The following is a 23,251-nucleotide window of genomic DNA, read 5'->3' as shown; positions in this document are numbered from 1 at the left end:
CAACACCTAACCTGCACCTGACTCAACTTAGCAACCTAACCCAACCCCCAAATCAAATATTCAATTAATAATGTGTGTGTAATATTAGATAGAGCCATAAAGGGTACCTTGTTGTTTGTGCAGAGAGAGAGAGAGAGAGAGAGAGAGAGAGAGAGAGTGTGTGTGTGTGTGCAGGCCGTATGACTGAGATAAGTTGGGCAAATGTTGAGTTAAGCTCGGACGAGTGGCTGAGAGAGAGAGAGAGAGAGAGAGAGAGAGAGAGAGAGAGAGGAGCTCAAGTGCGGTAAATTAGGTAAGGAAGGGAAATGGTAAGAAAGGGACGGACGAGTATGATATGGTTTAAGGAAGGGAAATGGTAAGAAAGGGACGGACGAGTATGATATGGTTTAAGTTTTAATTTTTTTTAATATAATAATATATATAATATAATATAAAATATATTCGAGTTGAGTCTGATTCGGGTCAAGGTCTAATATGTTTGAAATTGTCTTGTTTTCAAAACAAACATGGTCATATGAAGCTTGGCTTGTCTCAAGTCATCACTTGAGTCGAGTTAGATCGAGCCAAGCCGAGTGAGCTTTTCGAGCTAGCTTGGCTTGTGTACAACCCTAATTGTAGAGCACATGTAAATTTCCCTAGTCAAGAAATTCCACCCATGCATGTTGTGCATCACATTCCAAGAGAGGAAAGAGGGAAAAGGGCGTACATGTGAAATATACGTGGGCCCCACCATAAAATGTGTCAGATCCATTATGTCTAGGGCTGTACACGAATCGGGCTAGCTCGATTAACTCGCTCGACTCGGCTTGAAAAAGCTCGACTCGGCCCTACTCGGAACTGAGTTCGGGTCGGGATGGGCCATTTTCTTCGGCCCGAAACTGAGTTCAGGCCGAGTTCGGATAGGTTCCAATTCGACCCCAACTCGACCTGGCTTGACTCGGCCCGACTCAGCATATATATATATCCTAAATTCTTACCCAGTTACTCTAACCGTTTACAGCAATCCAGGCCGTCCAAATCGTGGGTCTCTTTGTAGATGGACTAAAGTTCAAAAAATGTATGACAAAAGCCCTTCCCAAAAATCAAAGCCGTTCAAGTTACCTGCTAAAGCCCTTTCCATGGAGTAAATGGAGCAGAGTTAAAAAATCAAGGCTGTCCGAATCGTGGGTCCGAAACTGGCCCGAACTCGCTCGATTGCTGACTAGGCCGGGTTCGGGCTGGACAAGTTAGCCCGGTGACCGGGCTGAGCCGGGCTGAGCCCAATTCGACTCGGTTTGGCCTGATGTACACCCCTAATTATGTCTATATCTTTTTTCCCCTATCATTTCATGGCCATGCCATGAGAAAATAAAATAAAAATAGATCCTAGGCTCAAATAGCTCACAATGTAGGAAACAGTGTGAATTGGACGTTTACTATTGAAAACTTTTTAAGATCACAGGAGGATCAGATCAAACTGATATTTGTGTTTTTCCTTCATCCAGGTTAGGTCTTTGTAACTTTTGAAGAGTTTAGATGGCAAATAAGCCTCACAGTGGGCCTCAGGCAGGTTTCAATGCTAACCGTTTAATCTCTGCTGCTTTCTGTGGTGTGGTCCACTGAAGCTTGAGATGTGCCTCATTTTTTTGGCTCATGCTCTATAATGATCTGGAAATTTTGATGGACGGTTTGGATCTAACACATAAATCATGGCAGGCCAGAGATGTTGCACACGCATGAGTGTGTGTGGGTGTGTTTAAAAAATAAAAAATAAAATTCCATAGAGAGAAAATCGGCATGTTTGGTAGACCGGTGACATCGGCGATGGCTTGGATCAATGAGAAGCGAGGGCTCAAGTGGACCACACCACTGAAGCAGCCGTACTAAGGACGCGCCCACCATTGAAACCCTTTTTAGGTCCATTGTGTCAATTATTTTCCATCCAACCTGTTGATATGGTCATATACAATTTGGATGGAGCAAAAAACAAATATTGTCTTGATCCAAAACTTCCGTGGTCTCAAAGAAATTTTCAACGGTCACAATTTAATTCCCACTGTGTGGTCCATTTGGGCATTGTACATTCGTTATTTTTGGTTTCATAAACTAAAATGATACGTAAAAATGGATGAACGGTGTGGATAAATTTCATACATCACAGTGGCCCCTCAGTTGCTGTTTAATCCCCGCTTCTTTCTGCAGTGTGGTCTACTTGAGCTTTGGATGTGCCCCAATGGTTTTTGGCTCTGCTCTATAATAATCTAGAAAAATTGATGGACGGTGTGGATCGGACACGGATTGTCGTACTGAGTAACTCAGCACACTAAGCGTACTGAGTAAACTGTGGGTTCACCATGATTTACATATTTTACCCACTCCGTCCATCCATTTTAAAAGATAATTTTATGGATCTAGACCAAAATCTAAGTACATCCAAATCTCAAGTAAACTTCACCACTGGAAAAAGTGTGAATTGAAATTACACCGTTGAAAATTTCTTGGGGGTCACATAAGTTTTGCATCAATCTGTTATTTGTTTTTTTTTTTTTCTCACTTTCATCCATGTCTTTGTGATCTTATGAAATGGTTGGATGCCAAATAAACATCACTGTGGGGCCTACCAAGGTTTCAACGGTGGAAGTCATTATTCCCACTGTTTCCTGTGGTGTGGTCCACTAGAGCTTTGGGCATGCTTCAATTTTCGGCTCAACCAATAAACTTAGCTGGAAAAACGGATGTACGGCGTGGATAACCCACACACATTCATGGTAGGCCCAACTGAGTTTACTTAGTACAATAAAAGCGTACTTGAGCAACTCAGTATGCAATCCGATTTCGTGTGGATCTCATCTAAATCATAGACGGCCAGAAAAGTCCCACATTATAAAAGTTGTGTTGTGTAACGATTAGGTTGCTGTCATCGGCGATGACGATGTCGATCAATGAGAAGCAACGGCCATGATTTCCCTAGCTAGACGAGGATTTCCTGCAAAATTCTCTCAGAGGAAGTTCCTGCTGGGATGCTAGGTGGGCCCACTGAAAAATCCACTCCATCTATCCATCCATTTGTCCAGATCATTTAGGACATGAGACCAAAAATCAGGTGGATACAAAATTCAAGTCCATACTAGAAGGAAAACTGTACAGAGAGTTTCCAACCATTGAAACTTCTTAGTCTCCACCTTGATGTTTATATGACATCCAAACCGTTTACAATGTGATTCCCAAAACCTTAGCCTGATACGAAACTTTTGCAGTAATACGAATGTTTAAACAGTGGTCACCGCATCCACCTGATTTTTTGTCTACTGTCCTAAAATAATCTGTAAAAACGGATAGACGGAGTGGATTTTTCAGAAACATCATGGTGGGCCCCACCTAGCATCCCTGTGCAGAAACTTCCTGCGGAGGCCTTTCTCAGACAAGCTAAGGCCCGTTTGTTAAATCTAATTTGAAATCTGAAGTTTGAATCTGAAGTCTAAAGTCAAAAATCTTATTTGGTAATTATGGCTGAAGTCTGAAAATTAAGTACGGAATTTGAAATAATATGTTTATTAACAAACATATGTAATGTTTGAAATATGTTAATTTGACACATTTGCTCCTATCTCCTGTTTGAAAATGTTTTACATTATAAAGAAATTATTTTTGTTAAATGAAAATAAAATTATTCTATTTAATTCAAATAAACTATAAAGTACTTAATAGGAAATTAAAATATAATTATTCATAAAAACAGGTAAAAAATAAATGATTTACATTTATAAGTGTGGCGGCAATTTTTTCTTGCATATTGGACATAATAGTTTATTCAAAGTTTTCAAATATTTTTTTCACTTTTAGGCATATCATTTTCTGATTCGATATTCATCTCTAAAAGAACATTTTTATCATTATATTGTTAGAAGAGTGGATCGGAGATGGATTCTTTTCTGATTTAGTTGTGTAGTGTTGTGCATGCAATAACTATGGGCCTATTTATTAACGCTGAATTTTTGCACTTAACGCGGAATTGGAAAAATATTTCGTGTTTAGTAATGTTTGTTAATGCGTGTTAATAGTGAACGTAGAATGCACTCAATGAACTTTTCATTAAACGAAAATTTTTGCTTCTAAAATTACCCCTTTTTAAATTAGTAGGACAATTTTTTCTTTTTAAATTATTTGTGCAATACAAAATCAACTTTTAACCTGCGAAACTTCATCATGCCCCACCATAATGTATGTGTTTCATCCATTCAATTCATCTATTTTTAAAGATCATTTTAACGCTTGATACCAAAAATAAGAAGAATATAAATCTCAGGTGGACCATACCACATGAAAACAATAGTGATTGAATATCCACCATTAGAATTCTCCTAAGGCCCAATGTACTGTTTATTTGACATCCAATCTGTTGATTAGGTCATATAGACCTAGATGAATGGAAAAAACAAAGATCAGCTTGATCCAAAATTTTTATGGCCCCTACAAAGTTTTTAATGGTCGACGTTCATTCAACATTATTTTCCTGTAATGTGGTCCACTTGAGATTGGGATATACTTCATTTTTGGTCTCATACCATAAAATGATCTATAAACATAGATGGACGGCATGGATGAAACACACATCATGGTGTGGCCCACATAGCATTGGCTGTGGAGTAGCCAGTCTGTTTCCACGGACGTGAATTGGACACTGATAGGTTGAGTAGTGAGACTCAAAGCACAAACATCATAGTGGGCCCATGGAACTTGATGACATCATTTTAGTAGCGAATTAGCTAATCCATGTCAAGTAGGATGCAGATTGGTTAGTGTACCTCACACCAGCTATATAGCTGCTGGATTGATGTCAACAAGTTCTATGGTCCCATTATGATGTATGTATTATATCCAAACCATCCATCCATTTGGCGAGCTCGTATTAAAGCTTGAGACGAAAAATAAACTGCAAAAAGCAGCGGGGGATTGAACGTCTACCATTGAAACCCTTTTGGGGTCATAAAAGTTTTAGATCAATATGATTATTATTTTTCTCTCTTCATACAGGTATCTGTGACCTTATGAACATATTAGATGGAAAATAAACTTAAATAGGCCACGAAGATCAATATGTTTTCACTTCATCCAATTGGGAATGAACTTATAAACGGTTTGGGTAACATATAAATATAAGGTGGGCTTATCTGAAGGTTTTGTTACTTATGGTGTTCAATCTTATACAATATATAGTGACAATCTTCCCGTTAAGAAAAATTGAGGGCCTTATGATGATATTTTAGTTTTTTTATTAAATATTTTAGTTTATTTAAATCAAATATAATGATTTTATTTTCACTTAATAAAAAATAATTTCTTATAATGTAAAACATTTCCAAATGAAAGATAGTAACAAGTGGGTAAAATTAAATACTTCAGACATTTAAGATGTTTGTTAATAAACAGTTTGTTTAAGATTCAATACTTAAGTTTTAGACTTCAGTCATAATTATCAAACAATTATTTATTTATTTTTAATTTTTTTAATTTTTTTTAATTTTTTAATTTTTTTACTTCAGATTTCACATTTCAAGCTTTAGATTTAAGATGAGCAAAATTTCAAGCTATAATTTTACTTGGGCCCTACAATAATGTATTTATTATATCCATACCATTCATCAAATTTTCAAGATCATTTTAGATCATCAGCCAAAAAATGAATCATATCCAAAACTCAAATGGACCACACCAAAAATAGCAGCGAGGTAATGATTTTCACCGTTAAAAAATTCACAGGGCCCACTATAATGTTTATTTTCCATCTAATCTATTCATAAGGTCAAAAATATCTAGATGAAGAGAAAAACAAATTTCATATTGATCCAAAACTTCTGTGACCCCAAAAGAGTTTCAATGGTAGACATTCAATTCCCCCCTCATTTTTGCAGTGTGGTCCATTTTATCTTTAGATCTGTCTTATTTTTCGGCTCTAGCCTTACAAAGAGTTCGTAAAATAGATGGACGGTTTGAATATAGCAAATACATGGTGATGGACCCAGCACTTGCTGACGTCAATACAGAGCCAATCCGCTTCCAATCCCGTCCGGCCGTCCCCGGCCAATCCGCTTTGAGCGCGGATTGCGTCCTACCCACAGCCGGACAGATTACCGTCCGGGTAGGGCTCTGTGGGGCCTTCCTAAGCCGTTCATCATTTTTTTCATATTATTTTAATATATAATTCGAAAGATGAATCAGGTCCACAGCTTTAGGGAACCACACCAAAGGATACTGCAGTGATAATGACATCCACCGTTGAAACCTTTCTAAGGGCCACTGTGATGTTTTTTTTTTTTTTTACCATCCAACATATTCATTAGGTCATGTAGACGCAGATGAAGTGAAAAAGTTTGATCCGAAGCTTCTCCAGCTCCCAAGAACTTTTTAACGGTGGATGTTCAATCCCCACCTTGTGGTTTAATTAATTCTTGGACCTGCCTTTTTTTTTTTTTTGGCTCACAACTTAAATGATCTGAAAAAGTTGATGGACGGTGTGGATCAAACACATAAATCATGGTCGGGCGTAAAGAAGTTTTACACGGTAAAAGTTGGTTTGTATTGCGCAGATAATTTAAAGAATTTTCTGAAGTAACTCTGAAAAGGAATATTTTTGAAAGCAAAATTTGTTTTTAATAGAAAAACTTACGGAGCACGTTCCGCTATGGACGCGGATTGCGTCCTACCCTCACCCGGACGGTAATCCGTCGGGGCAGGGATATGTGGGGCCCACTGCGATCACCGCTTTTCTCAGATCATTATAAGTTGTGATACTAAAAACGAGGCAGGTCGACAGCTCCAGCGGACCATACCAAAGGAAGCTGCAATGATAATGACACCCACCATTGAAACCTTTCTAAGCTCCAAAGTGATGTTTTTTTACCATCCAAACTATTCATAAGGTCATGTAGACGTGGATGAAATGAATCAACAAATATCATCTTGATCCGAAACTTCTCTGCCTCACAAGAAGTTTTTAATGGTGGACATTCAATCCCCACTTTGTGGTCCACTTAAGCCTTTTATCTACTTAATTTTTATCATCATACCTTAAAATGATCCGAGAAAAGCGGTTAACGGAGTGGATAAAAAACTTACATCACGGTGGGCCCCACGGAGCCTCGCCCGGACTGATTACAGTCCGGGCGGCGGTAGGACACAATCCGCGTCCTTAAACCAGACTCCTATAGCGGAAAGAATTCAGTGAAAGCGCTTTCCGATATCGGCGTTAACAAACAACTCTTGATACGGAGAATTTTCTCCATTCCCAAACAGGCTTCTAGGTATTCTTTCCCATTGAAGATGTTACACTCTCCTCCTCAAAGCCATCCAAGTACTCACATCTCTTCAAATCCATCCAACTAACATCTCCTCCTCTTCAAATCCATCCAACTCACATCTCCTCCTCTTCAAAGCCAGTAATCATCACAAGACATCGTCAGTCACACCATGGAAGAATACATGAATACGTGGTCTCAACTTCCCAATGATATCTTGGTGACAATCTTACTAAAATCATCTCTACTTAATCGCATCCGTGCCGGAGCAGTCTGTGTTTCATGGCAGTCAGCCTTGGAGGAGATCAAGGCCCTCAAACTCGAACCTCCATCTCTATTGCTTCTCTCCAAAGATTTAGATACCGACATCCACCGCGTTCTTGATCTATCCAACAATACAATCTATGGAGGACTACACATTCCTGAAACCCACGATGTATTTTATTTGGGATCTTTCCATGTATGGCTAATACTTTCCAAGTGGTTTACTAGAAATATCTTTCTCTTTAATCCATCCTCGAAACAACAAATCAAACTCCCTATCCAAGCCAAAATTTGGAACTTGATAAATAACAGTAGCTATGATGTTAAAGATCTTGGGCAAGACGATATACTACCTTATAGTACAGCCATATTATCATCTGCACCTACTTCAGATGATTGTGTGGTTTTGATCGTGCATGCTCGGGGAAGATCATTATCCTTCTGTAGACTAGGAGATGAAAGATGGACGGTCTTCAGAGGAGTTCCCTTTTATGATATTGCATGGTATAAGGGACGTGTTTATTTCATAAGACGAAGGCTAGGATATGATCATATCGATTTGCTTCACTATCCCAACTTCAGAGGGTGGAATGATCTTCCACCCAAAGAAATTGAAATAGAGGAAGATTATATTGTTGATAATGCTTATTTGGTGGAATCATGTGGGGATTTGTTAATGATTTTAAAGTTAGGTCAAAATGATGATGATGAAAGTTCCGAGATATCTCGAGCAAGACAAGAATTCTGTGTTTTTAAGATGGATGAGAGCGGGCGATTTTCGATTAAGGTTGAAAGCTTGGGTGATCAAATGCTTTTCGTCGGCAAAAGATGCTCTAAATCCTTTTCAGCTAAAGGTTTGTTGGGGTTTGAAGAAAATTGTATATATTTTAGTGATGATTGTTCCCGTAAGTTCAGTGTCTTCCACATGAAAGATGGGAGTATCAAGCCATGCTTTCCAACCTGGTATTTCCAACACATTCTTCGTCCATTCATTTGGCTGATGTTATAGATGAGTTTTTTTATTTTATTTTCTTTTCTTTCTTTTAAGTTTGATGATGATTTTACTATATTTCTTTATTTGTTAACATGTCATAGATGAGTTTTTAATTTCTAGACTTCTATAAGTTTTTAATTGCGGGCATTCAATCACCATTGTTTCCTATTGTGTGGTCAACCTGAGATTTGGATCTAACTTATTTTTTAGGTATGCCCTAATGTGGCCCATATGTCGTAGTTGGCCCAAAGAGTTTTTCCAACACCAACCAGTACAGAGGTGGGTACTGGCGGTGTCACTACCGAATTATCTTAGTAACATGTGGGCCATCAAACTTTATCAGGCCCATCATTGAACCAGCTGAATTGAAGAATTTTTAAACATGGGTTTTTGACATTGGGATGCATCTTATCAACGGTTTGGATCATTGAATTATGGGGCCCACTAGTACAAACTGGCACTTGGCACTAACCATCAGCCCGAACATTGATTAATGAGGCACACTACTCTTGTGGTTGTTCGATCTATGAACAGATAAATTCATGAAATGATAAGAGAGTTTATGTTCAAGGCAAGAAAAATAAAAAATAAAAAATCAAGTAATGGATGGACTGGAGTTTTAACGTAATCTACTTCACGTAAATTCATGCCTAAAACCTTTAAAATCATGTATTATGGCCCACTTGAGTTTAAAATGGCCTGAATTTTTGTGTCCATTCATCTTGGTCAAATGCATTTTGGACTAATTATGCAAAACATAGTGGCGTGATATCCCAATTGATTCGTGAAGTGTGGCCCACCTGATTTTTCAATTGGCCTGAATTTTGGGACCCAAGAGAAATAGGGGACTGATCAAGTAATGGATGGACTGGATGTCATTAAAACATCACGGTGGACCCATATATTGAATGTAGTAATGTGTATAGTGGATCCCCAGCGTGCCCCATGAAAGGTTTTGTCTAAGAATATGGTGTTAGAACTTAACCGTGATTAAAAGGCAGGTAGGCCGTTGATCAATGTAGCAAAATAGTAGCCCGTCAGTTAGGCCTTCGATGGATTATTTAAACCCCACTTCTGGAGGTACGCCCCGCAGTGAACAGGCAATGAGGGTCCTTGCTGTTGCTCCGGTGGTAGACTCTTATTAGGAGTTTCAACACCTGTTCAAGGGTTCGAGTACCATAGGTGGTGAAATACCACTAAGGTGTGAGTGTGTGGTGGTGTGTGTGCATGTGTTATAAATAAATAAATTAATTAATTAAAAAAATAAAAAATAATAAAAAATCCTAGTTTACTTTTTGGATGGTTAGGATTTTAATTTTCCAGAAAAGTAGATCGTTAATTGCTGTTTTTTTTTTAATATTTAATTTTTTCCAAAAAAGTAGACCGTTCATTGCTCAAGAATCACTAAGGTAAGGGATAGATCTTAAGAAATCAAGAAAATCAAGTGAGGAATGAAGAGAATCAAAAATTTGAAAGGAAGAAAAGGAATCTTAAAATCGTCCTGAAAAAACATATTTTGAAAGTAAAGATTATTTTGAAAACCTGTGTAGAGTGAAGTCTCTTTTAACAAATTGTATAAATTTGAAGCGGTTTATAGAATTTTTCAACTAGGTACGAAAGTTGGTATTGCACAACTATAAATAACAGTCCCCAGTGGTATCTTTCATACGAGCGCTACCTTAGATCAAAACCCGGATGATACAATAGGGCACAAAGTTAGAGATGTTGGTGACAAATCCACACCGTCCATCTGTTTTGAAAGACACAGTGAGACATGATTATATCAATGAGGAAGATCCAAAACTCAAGTGGACCACACCGCAATGATATTTATTTTTATAGTTTATTTGAGTGGTAATAATTCTATGAATGATTTGGATGACATATAAACATCATGATCAGCTCTAGGAAGCTTTCAACTCGGTGGATATTTCTGTTCTCACTGTTTCGTTGGTATGGCCCAAATGAGTTTTGGATCTTCCTCATTTTTAGAATCTATCGTGATCTTTAGAAACATATGGACAGAGTGGATTTGTTAAGGATATATCAGTGGACCCCACACAGCCCCTGGAACAGAGATTTCTTTGCGCCGGGGTCATAGAAAATCCCCTGATCCGGGTCCACCTGAGATTTGAATCTGTTTAATTTTTGGGACTACCCCATAAAATGGGCTACAAAAACGGATGAACGGTGTATATGAAAAATCATTAAGGTGGCCGCCACGGTGAGCACAATCCCCTTTCGTCCTGGAGATCCCGGACCTAGACCCGGATCCGATCATGTTCAAGTATACATAGGGCATTGGAAGTATGGTTTCAAATAGGATTCAGGTTTAAGTAACCATCTTTGGACTTTAGTTTCAAGTGGAATTGGGGAAGGGTTCAGGTCAAATCCACACCAAGTGTATTTATATATTCAGGCCCACTTAAATAGATGGCTTGGATTACACACTTGTGTGCCACTGAGCTCATGCTTCATCAAGTTCTTTTACATACGTGTGGCTCAGAAACCCTTATATGAATGTTAAAATAATTAATATACACTTAATATTACTATTAAAATATACTGGACCCGACCCAACCTAATTTTAACCCGATCTAAGTTGGTGGGCCAGACACAGACGGAACCAGACCCGGTTTTTAATCGGGTCCAAAATGGAGGGTCCAAACCCGATCAGATTTCCGGGACCCAAACGGGATGGTAGGAACAGAGAGATTTGTGGGCGTCTAACTTTCATGGTGGGATGACCCTGATGAACAGCTTGGATGTCATCCACACATCAGTGGACCCCACACACAGCACTTGCAGAGTAGCTAATGTTATCCGACAGTCCATGGACATGTCATACACGGATTCTCTATTCTTGCGAGTGGGGCCATTGTTCCATGATCCAGACCATTGGTCCGTTGATTTCCACAGTGGATGGAGCATGCCCCAAAAATCACCCAAATCGGAAGATCACAGCCGCCAATATTAGGTTCCTTTTCGGATGAACGTGGGCCATGCTTGTATTTTTCTTCTTTGTTAGATGCTGACGGAGAAGAATCTCGGCCCCAACACTGGTTAGTGAGGCCCGTTCTTGTGATTCGCATTAGAATCTCAGCCGTTCGATATATGAGCAGATAGATTCATGGGGTGTTAGATAATTTACATTCATGGAATGTTATACAAAGAGCAAGCCCATCAATTTTTTTCAGATCATTCTAAATGACGCGCCCCAGAATGGACGCGGATTTCCTTCGAAAGCCTTTGGCAGGAAGTTCATGTTTTGGAAACCTAGGTGAGGCTACCGTGATGTTTGTGAGAAATCCACTTTGTTCATCCGTTTTTTTAGGCTAAAAACGAACCGAATCCAATAATCAAGTGGGCCGGAAATGTAAGGATTGAATGTCCAAAATTGAAATATTTGTGGGGTCACTTAAGTTTTGAATAGTCTAATATTTGTGTTTTTAGTTCATACCAGTAAGAATGACCTTATGAATGGTGTGATGGCCTGTAGACATTACTGGCAACCCCAGGGAGGTTTCAACCGTAGGAATTTCCCTACCCACCTTTTACCTTTAGTGCGGCACTTTTGTCTTGGGTCCGGTTAAATTTTGGCCTTGAGTCGTTAAGTTAGCTCAAAAAATAGATTGATAAGGTGGATGTCTCAAAAAAATCACAGTGGGCCCCACCTAGGTTCCGGGCGCAGGAACTTCACGCGGAAGGCTTTGGTAGGAAATCACAAAGTAGCGGGATTAAAGGCGCGGATTGGCTACTGATATGTTGAGTAGCGAGACTGCTATTTAAGTGAGGTTACTAAGTTTCGTGGGCCCTACCTTGATGTATGTTTTGTATCCACGCCGTCCATCTATCTGGCGATATCATTTTAGGGTAAGATCCAAAGAATGACTCACATCCAAAGTTCTAGTGGACCCTACCACATAAAACAGTAGGGAGAGTGACGCCACCGTTAAAAACTTCTAAAGGCCACAAAAGTTTTTGATTGACCTGATATTTGTGTTTTCCCTTCTTTAATGTCTTTTTTAACTTTTGAATAAGTTGGATTAAAAAAAAGAACGTCATGGTGGGCTTTAGGAAGGTTTCAATTGTGGTTATCAATCTTCCCGCTGTTTTCTATGGTGGGGTCCACTAAAGCTTTGTATCTGTGTCATTCTTTGGCTCATGTATTAAAATGATATCTCCAAATGGATGGACGCTGTGGATACAACAAATACATTGTAGTGGGGTCCAGATAACTGGTGACGTCACTTCACTAGCGAGTCAGGTATCTAATATGCGCCCGGGTATCTAATATGCGCCCGGGGATTGAATGAGCCGTGTCAAAGGTACGGAAACGGATTGGCTACTTCCCATGCCACTAACCGATGGCTGATGGTCGGAGCTCTGTGGGCTCACCATGCCTTATGTGTCTCATCCATTCCGTCCATTTATTTTTCTAGATCATTTTATAGTATGAGACCAAAAATGAGGTATATCCCAATCCCAAGTAGACCACGATACAAGAAATAGTGTTGAATGAATGTCGACCATTAAAAACTTACAGGAAATAGTGTTGAATGAATGTCAACCATTAAAAACTTTTTGGGGCCCATAAAATTTTTGAATCAAGCTGATCTTTGTTTTATTCCCTTCATCTGGGTCTTATGACCTAATCGACAGATTGGATGTCAAATAAACCGTACAGTGGGCCTTAGGAGGATTTTAATGGTGGATATCCTATCACTATTGTTTTTCAGTGGTGTGGTCTACCTAAGATTTATATACCTCTAGTTTTTGGGATAAAGCCTTAAAGTTATCTGAAAAAATGGATGAATAGAATAGACGAAACATATATATCATGGTGGGCACACAGAGGACCAAAAGTACCTTCCTAGGGGATGCGGATTGGGAGCGGGGCCCATCGTGATGTATGTGTTTTATCCATGCCGTTCATCGTTTTTCTCGGAACCCTTTAAGGTATAAACTACAACTTGAGGCAGGTCCAGGGATTAAGTGGACCACAAGGTGGGGATTGAATGTTGACCATTAAAAACTTATTCGGAGATGGAGAAGTTTCGGATCAAGCTAATATTTGTGTTTTCGATTCATCCATGTTTACATGACCTTATTAATAGGTTGGATGGTAAAAAAAACATAACGATTCACGGTGGCCCTTAGAAAGGTTTCAACAGTGGGTGTCATTATCACTGAAGCTTCCTTTGGTGTGGTCCACTGGAGTGCTTGATCTGCTTCATTTTTAGTATTATTATTTAAAATGATCCAACAAAAACGATGAACGGCGTGGATAAAACACTTACATCACGGTGAGCCCCACAGAGCTCTGCCTGGACGGTTTACCGTCTGGGCGGGGGTACTGTCCTTATGATCCAAGATCAAGTGGGCCGCACTAAAGAAAAATGCGTGCGGGGAAATTCCTGCCGTTGAAACGTTCCTGGTCGACAGTGATGTTTATATGCCACCTATACGGTTTATAACGTCATTCATATTGGGATGAAATGAAAACACAAATATTATCCTGATTCAAGGCTTCCGTAGCCACACGAATATTTCAACCGTTGAAGTTCAATACTCACGTTTTTGGCCCACCTGAGTATTGGATGCGGATCATTTTTGTCCTTGCGCCCTAAAATGAGTTCAAAAAACGGATGAATGGATTTGATTTCTCAAACACATCACCTCGGGGCCCACCTAAGTTCCCTGCGCAGGAACTTCCTGGGAAAGGCTTTCGCAGGGAATTCCCGTCCGTGTCGTGTGAGTTGATGTCATCGGGAATGTTGACGTGAACCAATGAAAAGCGACTGATCAGGATTCACGTGGACGAGGATTTTCGGCGAAAGTCTTTCTTTCCTGCGCGTTGGGATGATAGGTGGGCCACCATGATGTTTGTGAAAAATCCACCCCTTCCATCCGTTTGTCCATATCATATAATACATGAGACGAAAAATAAAATGGTACAAAACTCAAGGTAGCCAGAAGGAAAACTGGATAAAGAGTTTCCAACCGTTGGAACATCTTGAGCTCCACCATGATGTTTATATACAATCCAAACCGTTTATAAGGTCATTCCCAATGAGATGAAGGGAAAACACAAAAACCTTAGCCTGATACGAAACTTTTGTGTCGATACAAATATTTAAACGGTAATCATTGAATATCCACTGTTCCTTTCGTGCAGCCTACTTGAGTATTTTATCCACCTGATTTTTGTATCTAGTACTAAAACAATATGTAAAAACAGATAGACGGACTGGATTTTTCAAAAACATCACGGTGGGCCCACCTATCATCTCAACGCAGGAAATTCCTGCAAAAACGTAAACAGGAAATCCACGTATTCCTGTATGAGAAAATTATCACTGTAAACGCCATCTTTTATCCAGCGTATTTTTTGAACAGTGTAAAACTTACCTTTCCAACTTAGACTTTGTACACGCGGACAGAGCATTACGAACGGGGGGTATTTTCGGCCTGAAATGCTCTGTCCGCACGTGAAAGGTCTAATTTTGGAAAGTAAGTTTTGGACTCTTCATAAAAGACGCTAGAAAAAAGGTAGCGTTAACAGTGGTAATTTTCTCATTCTTTTATCATTGAAGATGTTACACTCTCCTCCTCTTTAAAGACATCCAAATCACATCTCCTCCTCTTCAAAGCCATCCAACTTCAGAAATCATGAATATGTGGTCTCAACTTCCCAACGAAATCTTGGTGACAATCTTACTAAAATCATCTCTAATTGATCGCATCCGCGCGGGATCAGTTTGTATTTCATGGTGGTCGGCTTTGAAGGAGATCAAGAAACTCAAACTCCAAACTTCAGGTCTATTGCTGCTCTCCAAAAATTTGGAAACCGACATCCACACCGTTCTTGATCTATCCAACAATACAATCTACGGAGGAATACACATTCCTGAAACCCATGAGGTATTTTATTTGGGATCTTTCCATGGATGGCTAATACTTTCCAAGTGGTTTACTAGAAATATCTTTCTCTTTAATCCATCCACAAAAGAACAAATCAAACTTCCCTTCCGAGCTAACATCTGGCACTTGGATGATAACAATATCTATAGAGTTAAAGATTTCACCTCCCATCGTATACCTCATAGTTCGGCCATATTATCATCTGCACCTACTTCTGATAATTGTATGGTTTTGATCGTGGATGCCAATAACTTATTTGGCTTTTGTAGAAGAGGAGATGCAAGATGGACAGTAATAAAAGAAGTTCCCTTTGATGATGTTACATGGTATAAGGGACGTGTTTATTTCATAAGACGAAGATACCATCGCAAGATCTGGAAGTTGCTTCAAAATCCCAACTTCGGAGGGTGGAAGGGTCTTACTATCAAAGTAGTTGAAATAGAAAAAGATTATAATGGTTATCAGGCCTATTTGGTGGAATCATGTGGCGAGTTATTGATGGTTTTAAAGTTACGACGTCGACACGGTTCGAGAAAAAAATTCTGTGTTTTTAAGATGGATGAGAGGGGTCGATTTTCGATTAAGGTTGAAAGTTTAGGTGATCAAATGCTTTTCGTAGGCAAAAGATGCTCTAAATCCTTTTCAGCTACAAAATTGTCGGGGTTTGAAGAAAATTGTATATATTACAGCGATGACCATACTGGTAAGTTTAGTGTCTTCCACATGAAAGATGGGAGTATCAAGCCATGCTTTCCAACCTGGTATTTCCAACATATTCTTCGTCCATTCATTTGGCTGATGTCATAGATGAGTTTTTAATTTTCTTTCCTTTTCTTTCTTTTAAGTTTGATGATGATTTTGCTATATTTCTTTATTTCTTCAGATACTTCATGGATCTCTCTCATATATACAAGTCATGATTTCAATAATGTAGTCCTCCAAATTGCATAGGTCCACTTTGATAGACAGTTAAAATTGTGTTTATTTTATTTTAAGTAATAATATTAATTATGTATTAGATACATAAAGCTCTAATACATGATGAGGTCATGTTGATAGTAACTATGTATTAGAGTCTTGATCTCTAATACATTATATATTATAGTTAACTCAAATGAGATGAAATTCATTTTTAGGTGTCTATTGAACGTAGCGTTAGTTTTTTCTACTTTGATTAATTTTTATTTTAGGACGATGGTGTACTGTTAGAGCTATAAGTGTGATCTTGTTTAAACAAGAGAGCTAAACATTCATAGCTATGTTATTTTCTAATATTACATTCTAAAAGTTTGAAAAAGCTCTGTGGCCCTACTAGCTGATATTAGGACATGAGGCGATCCAAATCTCAGTGGACAACACATCAAGAAACAATGGTGATTGAAGGCCTGCCATAAAAACTTTCTAGGACCCATTGTAGAGTCTATTTTTCATCCAACCTGTTGATTAGGTCATTCAAACTTGGGTGAAAGGAAAACATGATATGGGCTTGATCCAAAAATTTTCTGACCCTCTATGAGTTTTTAATTGCTGGCGTTCAATCACCATTGTTTCTTATTATGTGGTCCACCTGAGATTTAGATCTAACTCATTTTTAGGTCATGCCCTAATGTGATCTCCCAAGATGGTGAGTAAAACGTATACATCATAGTGGGCCATGTGGTCCAGTTATGCGCCCATTGGCTCAAACTTTATGAGGCCCATTATTGAACCAGCTGAATTGAAGAATTTTTATAACATGGGTCTTTGACGTTGGGATGCATCGTATCAACCGTTTGGATCATTGAATCATGGGGCCCACTAGTACAAACTAGCAATTAGCACTAACTCTCAACCCAAACATTGATTGATGAGGCTCACTTTTGTGGTTCGTGGAAGAATCCTGGCTGTTCGATCTATGAACAGATAAATTCATGAAATGATAAGACAGTTTATGTTCAAGGCTTAAAAAAAAAAAAAAAAAAAAGTTCCAAGTTTATTTTTTGGATGGTTATGATTTTAATTTTCCAGAAAAAGTGGACCGTTCATTGCTTGTTCATTTTGGGGCCTACCTCTAGAAGTGGACTAGTTTACATGATCCACAGAGGCCTAACTGACGGGCTACTATTTTTCTACCTTGATCAACGGCTTACTTGCCTTTTAATCACTGTTAAGTTCTAACACCACATTCTTAGACAAAACATTTCTTGGGGCACGCTCCGGATCCACTATACACATTTCCACATTCAATATATGGGCCCACCGTGATGTTTTAATGACATCCACTCCATCCATTACTTGATCAGTCCCTTATTTCTCTTGGGACCCAAAAATCAGGCCGATAGAAAAATCAGGTGAGCCACAATTCAGTGAATCAATTGGGATATCGCACCACTACATTTTGTATAATCCAAGATGCATCTGACCAGGATGAATGGACACAAAAATTCAGGCCATTTCAAACTCAAGTGGGCCATAACACATGATTTTAAGGGTTTTAGAGGCATGAATTTACGTGTATGGGATTACGTTAAAGCTTTCAGTCAATCTTGGTTGTCCAATGAGAGTCGTGGTTTTAGTCTATCCATTTTACAAATTATTTTAGGATATGAGCTAAAAAAACAAGGCTGATTGAAAGCTCAAGTGGACCACACCACAGGAGCAATGGAGATTGAATTCCTACCATTGAAAGCTTTCAAAGTCGTGCTACGATGTTTATTTGCAATCCAATCTTTTCACAAGGTCATGTAGACACCTGTACGTTTACATTACGGTGGGCCCCACAGCCACTGACAGGATACCGTCTGTCTCTAGACCATCCAATTAAATACCCTTACAAATATAATACAGCTGCAATTATGTGGGCCCACACTGCCTTCTACCAAAACCCGGATGATACAGTAGGGCTTGGATCATTGAAATGTGGGGCCCACATGTACAAACTGGCAAACACTGGTTAATGAGGCCCGTTCTTGTTCTTCGAAGAAGAATCTGGGCCGTTCGATATATGAGCAGATATATTCATGGAATGTTAGATAATTTACATTCAAGTCTAATATTCGTATGGCTAGAATTAATTTTTCAGAAAAAATTGGACCGTCAATTGCCTATTCATTGTGGCGCCTACCACCAAAGTGGGTTTTACACTGGGGCTCAGATTAGGTGAGGCATGATTGGAGGCCCACCTGAATGTATGTGTTGTATATCCACACCGTCCATCCGTTTTGCAAGACCATTTTATGGCATGCTTCCAGAATACAAATCTCAGATGGAGTACAAAGCAGGGATTGAATTTGCACCGCTAAAAACTTATTAATGTCTACAAAAGTTTCGGATCAAGCTGGTATTTGTACTTTCCCATCATCCAAGTCTGTGTGACTTTATTAACAGGTCGGAAGGCAAATAAACATAACAGTTGGCTGTAGGAAATTTTAACGGTGGGTGTTCAATTACCATTGTGTTCCTACGGTGTGGCCTATATGATATTTGGATCTGCCTCATTTTTTGCACCATGACCTAAAATAACCCGAAAAAACAGATGAACAGTGTAGATATACAAAACATACACCTAGGTTGGTTCCATGGTTAATCCTCACCCAGACCGTGGGGCCCACATCGATTGTATGTATTGTATATTGATGAACCATGCTAGGTAACCATTAGGGTTACTTTATCAAAGCAGAGCCACGTGGGTGAAACTTTCATTATATCCATTGGCTTGCTTTAACCCTTGAACCTAAAAATTCATGACCATCCAAAATTCAGATGGCCCACATTGCAGGAAACAGTTGGGATGAAATGCCCACCTTTAGTTTTGTGTAGGACCCACCATAGTTTTTAATTCATTCATCTAAAGTACCTTATCAGGATGAAAAAAAAAAAAAAACAAAACGAAAATCATAGTATTCTAAACCTCATGTGGGTGATACCACGTGAAATTAGAGATTTTAGGTATAAAGTTTTTGGGTGGCTCAGATGAGTATTAAATCATCCTAATTTTTGGGATCAAGGTCTAGCAATGGTTTGAATGTGTGATGGACGGGTTGGATTTCATGCACGTTAAGTCGCTCTCCCACATTAGTGAAAGTAACCTACCTAAGTACAGTCACCCAACTGTTTTCCAGACGAAACCTTGCATGTACAGGACTTCTGATGTTATACTTTTATTAGGACTCAGTTTCTTTTTTTAAGGAATAGTCTATCTTCAAATCTCCTTGGTTTGGTGAATGATTCTAGTTTCTATATAATGATTTTTCTATTTTATAGCAGCTTTTTCTATTTTATTTTATTTTTTCTTTTTTAAAGTCTAATAATGGTTTATTGTAATCTCCCAAATAAATATATTTCTTTATTTGTTAAAATATGTATCTATTAACATCTCTATGGACGCGGATTGCCTACTGAGTAAACTCTGTGGGGTCCACCATGATTTACTTATTTTATCCACTCCATCCATCCATTTTAAAAGATAATTTGAGGGCTCTAGGCCAAAAAAGAAGTATATCAAAATCTCAAGTGGACCTCACCACAGGAAACATTGTGAATTGAAATTATACCGTGGAAAATTTCTTAGGGGCTATAGAAGTTTTGGATCAATCTGTTATTTGTTTTTTCCTTTCATCCATGTCTGTGTGATCTTATAAACAGGTTGGATGACAAATGAACATCACTGTGGGGCCTACCAAGGTTTCAACAGTGGAAGTCATTATTCCCACTGTTTCCTGTGGTGTGGTCCACTTTAGCTTTGGACGTGCTTCAATTTTCGGCTCAACCACTAAAATTAACTGGAAAAATGGATGTACGGCGTGGACAACACAAACATTCACGGTAGGGCCAACTGAGTTTACTCAGTACGATAAAAGCGTACTGAGTAACTCAGTAGGCAATTCGATTTCCGTCTCTATAGATATCTCATAGTATTATGAGTTGTTGTCATCGGCAATGACGACGTGGACAACTGAGAAGCGACGGCTCAAGATTTAAGGGGCGCTGATTAGGTACTACACCCGCCTGTTCGGAGCTCGGGACAGGCGGATGATCCGATGGCCACTGAGGGACCACCGTGATGTATGAATCTTATCCACACCGTCCATCCATCTTTTCATATCATTATAGAATACTGGACCAAAAATAAAGCATATCAAAGGATCAAGTTGACCACACCATAGGAATCAACAGTGCTAAGGATTCCCACCGTTGAAACATTCCTAGGGCCCACTGTGTCGTTTATTTTACATCCAATCCCTTGATATGGTCATATACACCTGGATGAAGTGAAAAAACAAATACAATCTTGATCTAAAACTTCTGTGGTCCCTAAGAATTTTTCAACGGTAATAATTTAATTAAGATTGTGTGGCCCATTTGAAACTTATATATTCTCTATTTTTTGCATAATGTTCTAAAATAATATGAAAAATGAATGGACTGTGTGGATAAATTTCGTATGCTCCTCAGTGGCCATCGGAGCCTCCACCTGTCTCGAGCTCCAAACAGGCGGACGAGGATTTCCTGCGAAAGTCCTTCTTTCCTGCGCGTTGGGATGCTAGGTTGTACACTATAATGTTTCTTAAAAATCCACCCCATCCATCCGTTTGTCCATATCATTTAGTACATGAGACAAAAAATAAGATGTACAAAACTCAAGTCGGCCAGAATGAAAACTGGATAAAGAGTTTCCAACCGTTGAAACATCTTGGGCCCCACCTTGATGTTTATATACCATCCAAACCGTTTATAAGGTCATTCCCACTGGAAAGAAGTGAAAACACAAAAATCTTGGCGTGATACGAAACTTTTGTGTCCATACGAATGTTTAAACAATGATTACCGAATCTCCACTATTCCTCTCGTGCAGCCCACTTGAGTTTTGTATCCACCCAAATTTCGTATCTCATACTAAAATGATCTCTAAAAACAGATAGACGGACTTGATTTTTCAAAAACATCATGGTGGGCCCAACTACCATCCCAGAAAGTCTTTCGCGGGAAATCACGTATTCTTTCTTTGAAGATGTTAGTGATGTAACTGATGTTACACTCTCCTCCGAAATCACGTATTCTTTCATTGAAGATGCTACACTCTCCTCCTATTTAAAGACTCACATCTCCTCCTATTTAAAGCCATCCAACTCACATCTCCTCCTCTTCAAAGCCATCCATCCAACTTGAAAAATCATCAGTCACACCATATCTTACATGAATATGTGGTCTCAACTTTCAAACGAAATCTTGGTGCGTCCGTGCTGGAGCAGTCTGTGTTTCATGGCAGTCAACCTTGAATGAGATGAAGGTCCTCAAACTCCACCCTTCATATCTATTTCTGCTCACCAAAGATTGGGAAACCGACATCCACCGCGTTCTTGATATATCCAACAAGACAATCTACGGAGGACTACACATTCCTGAGACTCGCCAGGTATTTTATTTGGGATCTTTCGATGAATGGTTGATACTTTTTAAGTGGTTTACTGGAGAGTTATTTATCTTGAATCCATACTCAAAAGAACAAATCAAACTCCCCCGCCCAGCTGAAATTTTCAACTTTAAAGATAACAGTACCTGTGATGTTGAAGATTTTCGGGAATGCGATCAAATACCTTATAGTACTGCCATATTATCATCTGCACCTACTTCGGATAATTGTGTGGTTTTAATCTTTGATGCCAACAGTAACTTTTTATCCTTCTGTAGACGAGGAGATAAAAGATGGACAGTATTAAAAGGAGTTCGCTTTTATGATATTACATGGTATGAAGGACGTGTTTATTTCATAAGACGAAGAGAGGATTTCATGATCTGGAAGTTGCCTGAATATACCAACTTCAGATGGTGGAATGATCTTCCTCCCATTCCAGTTGAAATAGAAGAAGATTATAATTTTTATATGGCCTATTTTGTGGAATCATGTGGCGAGTTATTGATTGTTTTAAGGTTACGTCCCAATTATGATGATGATGAAAGTTCAAGAAAAGAATTCTGTGTTTTTAAGAGGGATGAGAGTGGTCGATTTTCAATTAAGGTTGAAAGCTTGGGTGATCGAATGCTTTTCGTGGGCGAAAGATGCTCCAAATCCTTTTCAGCTACAGAATTGTTTGGGTTTGAAGAAAATTGTATATATTACGGCGATGCAAATACTGGTAAGATCAGTGTATTCCACATGGAAGATGGGAGTATCAAGCCATATTCTTTTCCAACCTCGTACTCAGGTGTTTTTTTTCCATTCATTTGGCTGATGTCATAGCTGTTTTTTTTTTTTTTTAAAAAAGAATAAAAAATTATTTTCTTTCTTTAAGTTTGATTTTATTATATTTTTTTATTTGTTGAGATTTATATATGTTAAAATCTTCAGATACTTTATAGATCTCTCCTATATATAAGTCAGGATTTATTAGCTGGTGGTAGACTACCGGGAGTTTCAACACCCGGTGAAGGGTTCGAGTATCCATAGGTAGTGAAATCCCACTACGGCGTGAGTGTGTGGGGGTGTGTGTGCATGTGTAAAAAATAATAATAATAAGCCAGGATTTTTACAATGTAGTCTTTTATGTTTTAATAGTATTAAGTGCCTAATTACTTAGGCCCAGTTCGATAGACACTTAAAATTGTGTTTATTTTATTTTAGTTAATAATAATGATGTATTAGATACCTAAAGCTCTAATACATAATGAGGTCATGTTGATGGTGACTATGTGTTAAGAGTCTTGATCTCTAATACATGATTATATATAGTTAACTAAAATGAGATGAAATTCATTTTTAGGTATCTATCAATTGGAGCCTTATATTTTTCCACTTTGATTAATTTTTATTTTATTT

The 23,251-nt window shown here is 38.6% G+C and overlaps 1 protein-coding gene across 1 annotated transcript; it reads left to right on the top strand.

The window, feature by feature from the left end:
- The first annotated feature begins 15,209 nt into the window (after positions 1-15,209).
- On the top strand, positions 15,210-16,493 carry LOC131225796 (F-box protein At2g26160-like). The gene has a single exon (XM_058221391.1). The coding sequence runs from the start codon at positions 15,211-15,213 to the stop codon at positions 16,261-16,263; it is 1,053 nt and encodes a 350-aa protein (XP_058077374.1). The 5' UTR covers position 15,210; the 3' UTR covers positions 16,264-16,493.
- The last annotated feature ends 6,758 nt before the right edge of the window (positions 16,494-23,251 follow it).

Source organism: Magnolia sinica, chromosome 14 (assembly GCF_029962835.1).
Source record: "Magnolia sinica isolate HGM2019 chromosome 14, MsV1, whole genome shotgun sequence".
NCBI classification, from domain to species: domain Eukaryota; kingdom Viridiplantae; phylum Streptophyta; class Magnoliopsida; order Magnoliales; family Magnoliaceae; genus Magnolia; species Magnolia sinica.
Note: the sequence above shows the minus strand (reverse complement) of the source record. Positions and strands in the feature narration are given on the sequence as shown.

Excerpts from the sequence above, each read along its gene's own strand:
- LOC131225796 (XM_058221391.1), top strand. The coding sequence starts at position 15,211 with ATGTGGTCTCAACTTCCCAACGAAATCTTGGTGACAATCTTACTAAAA.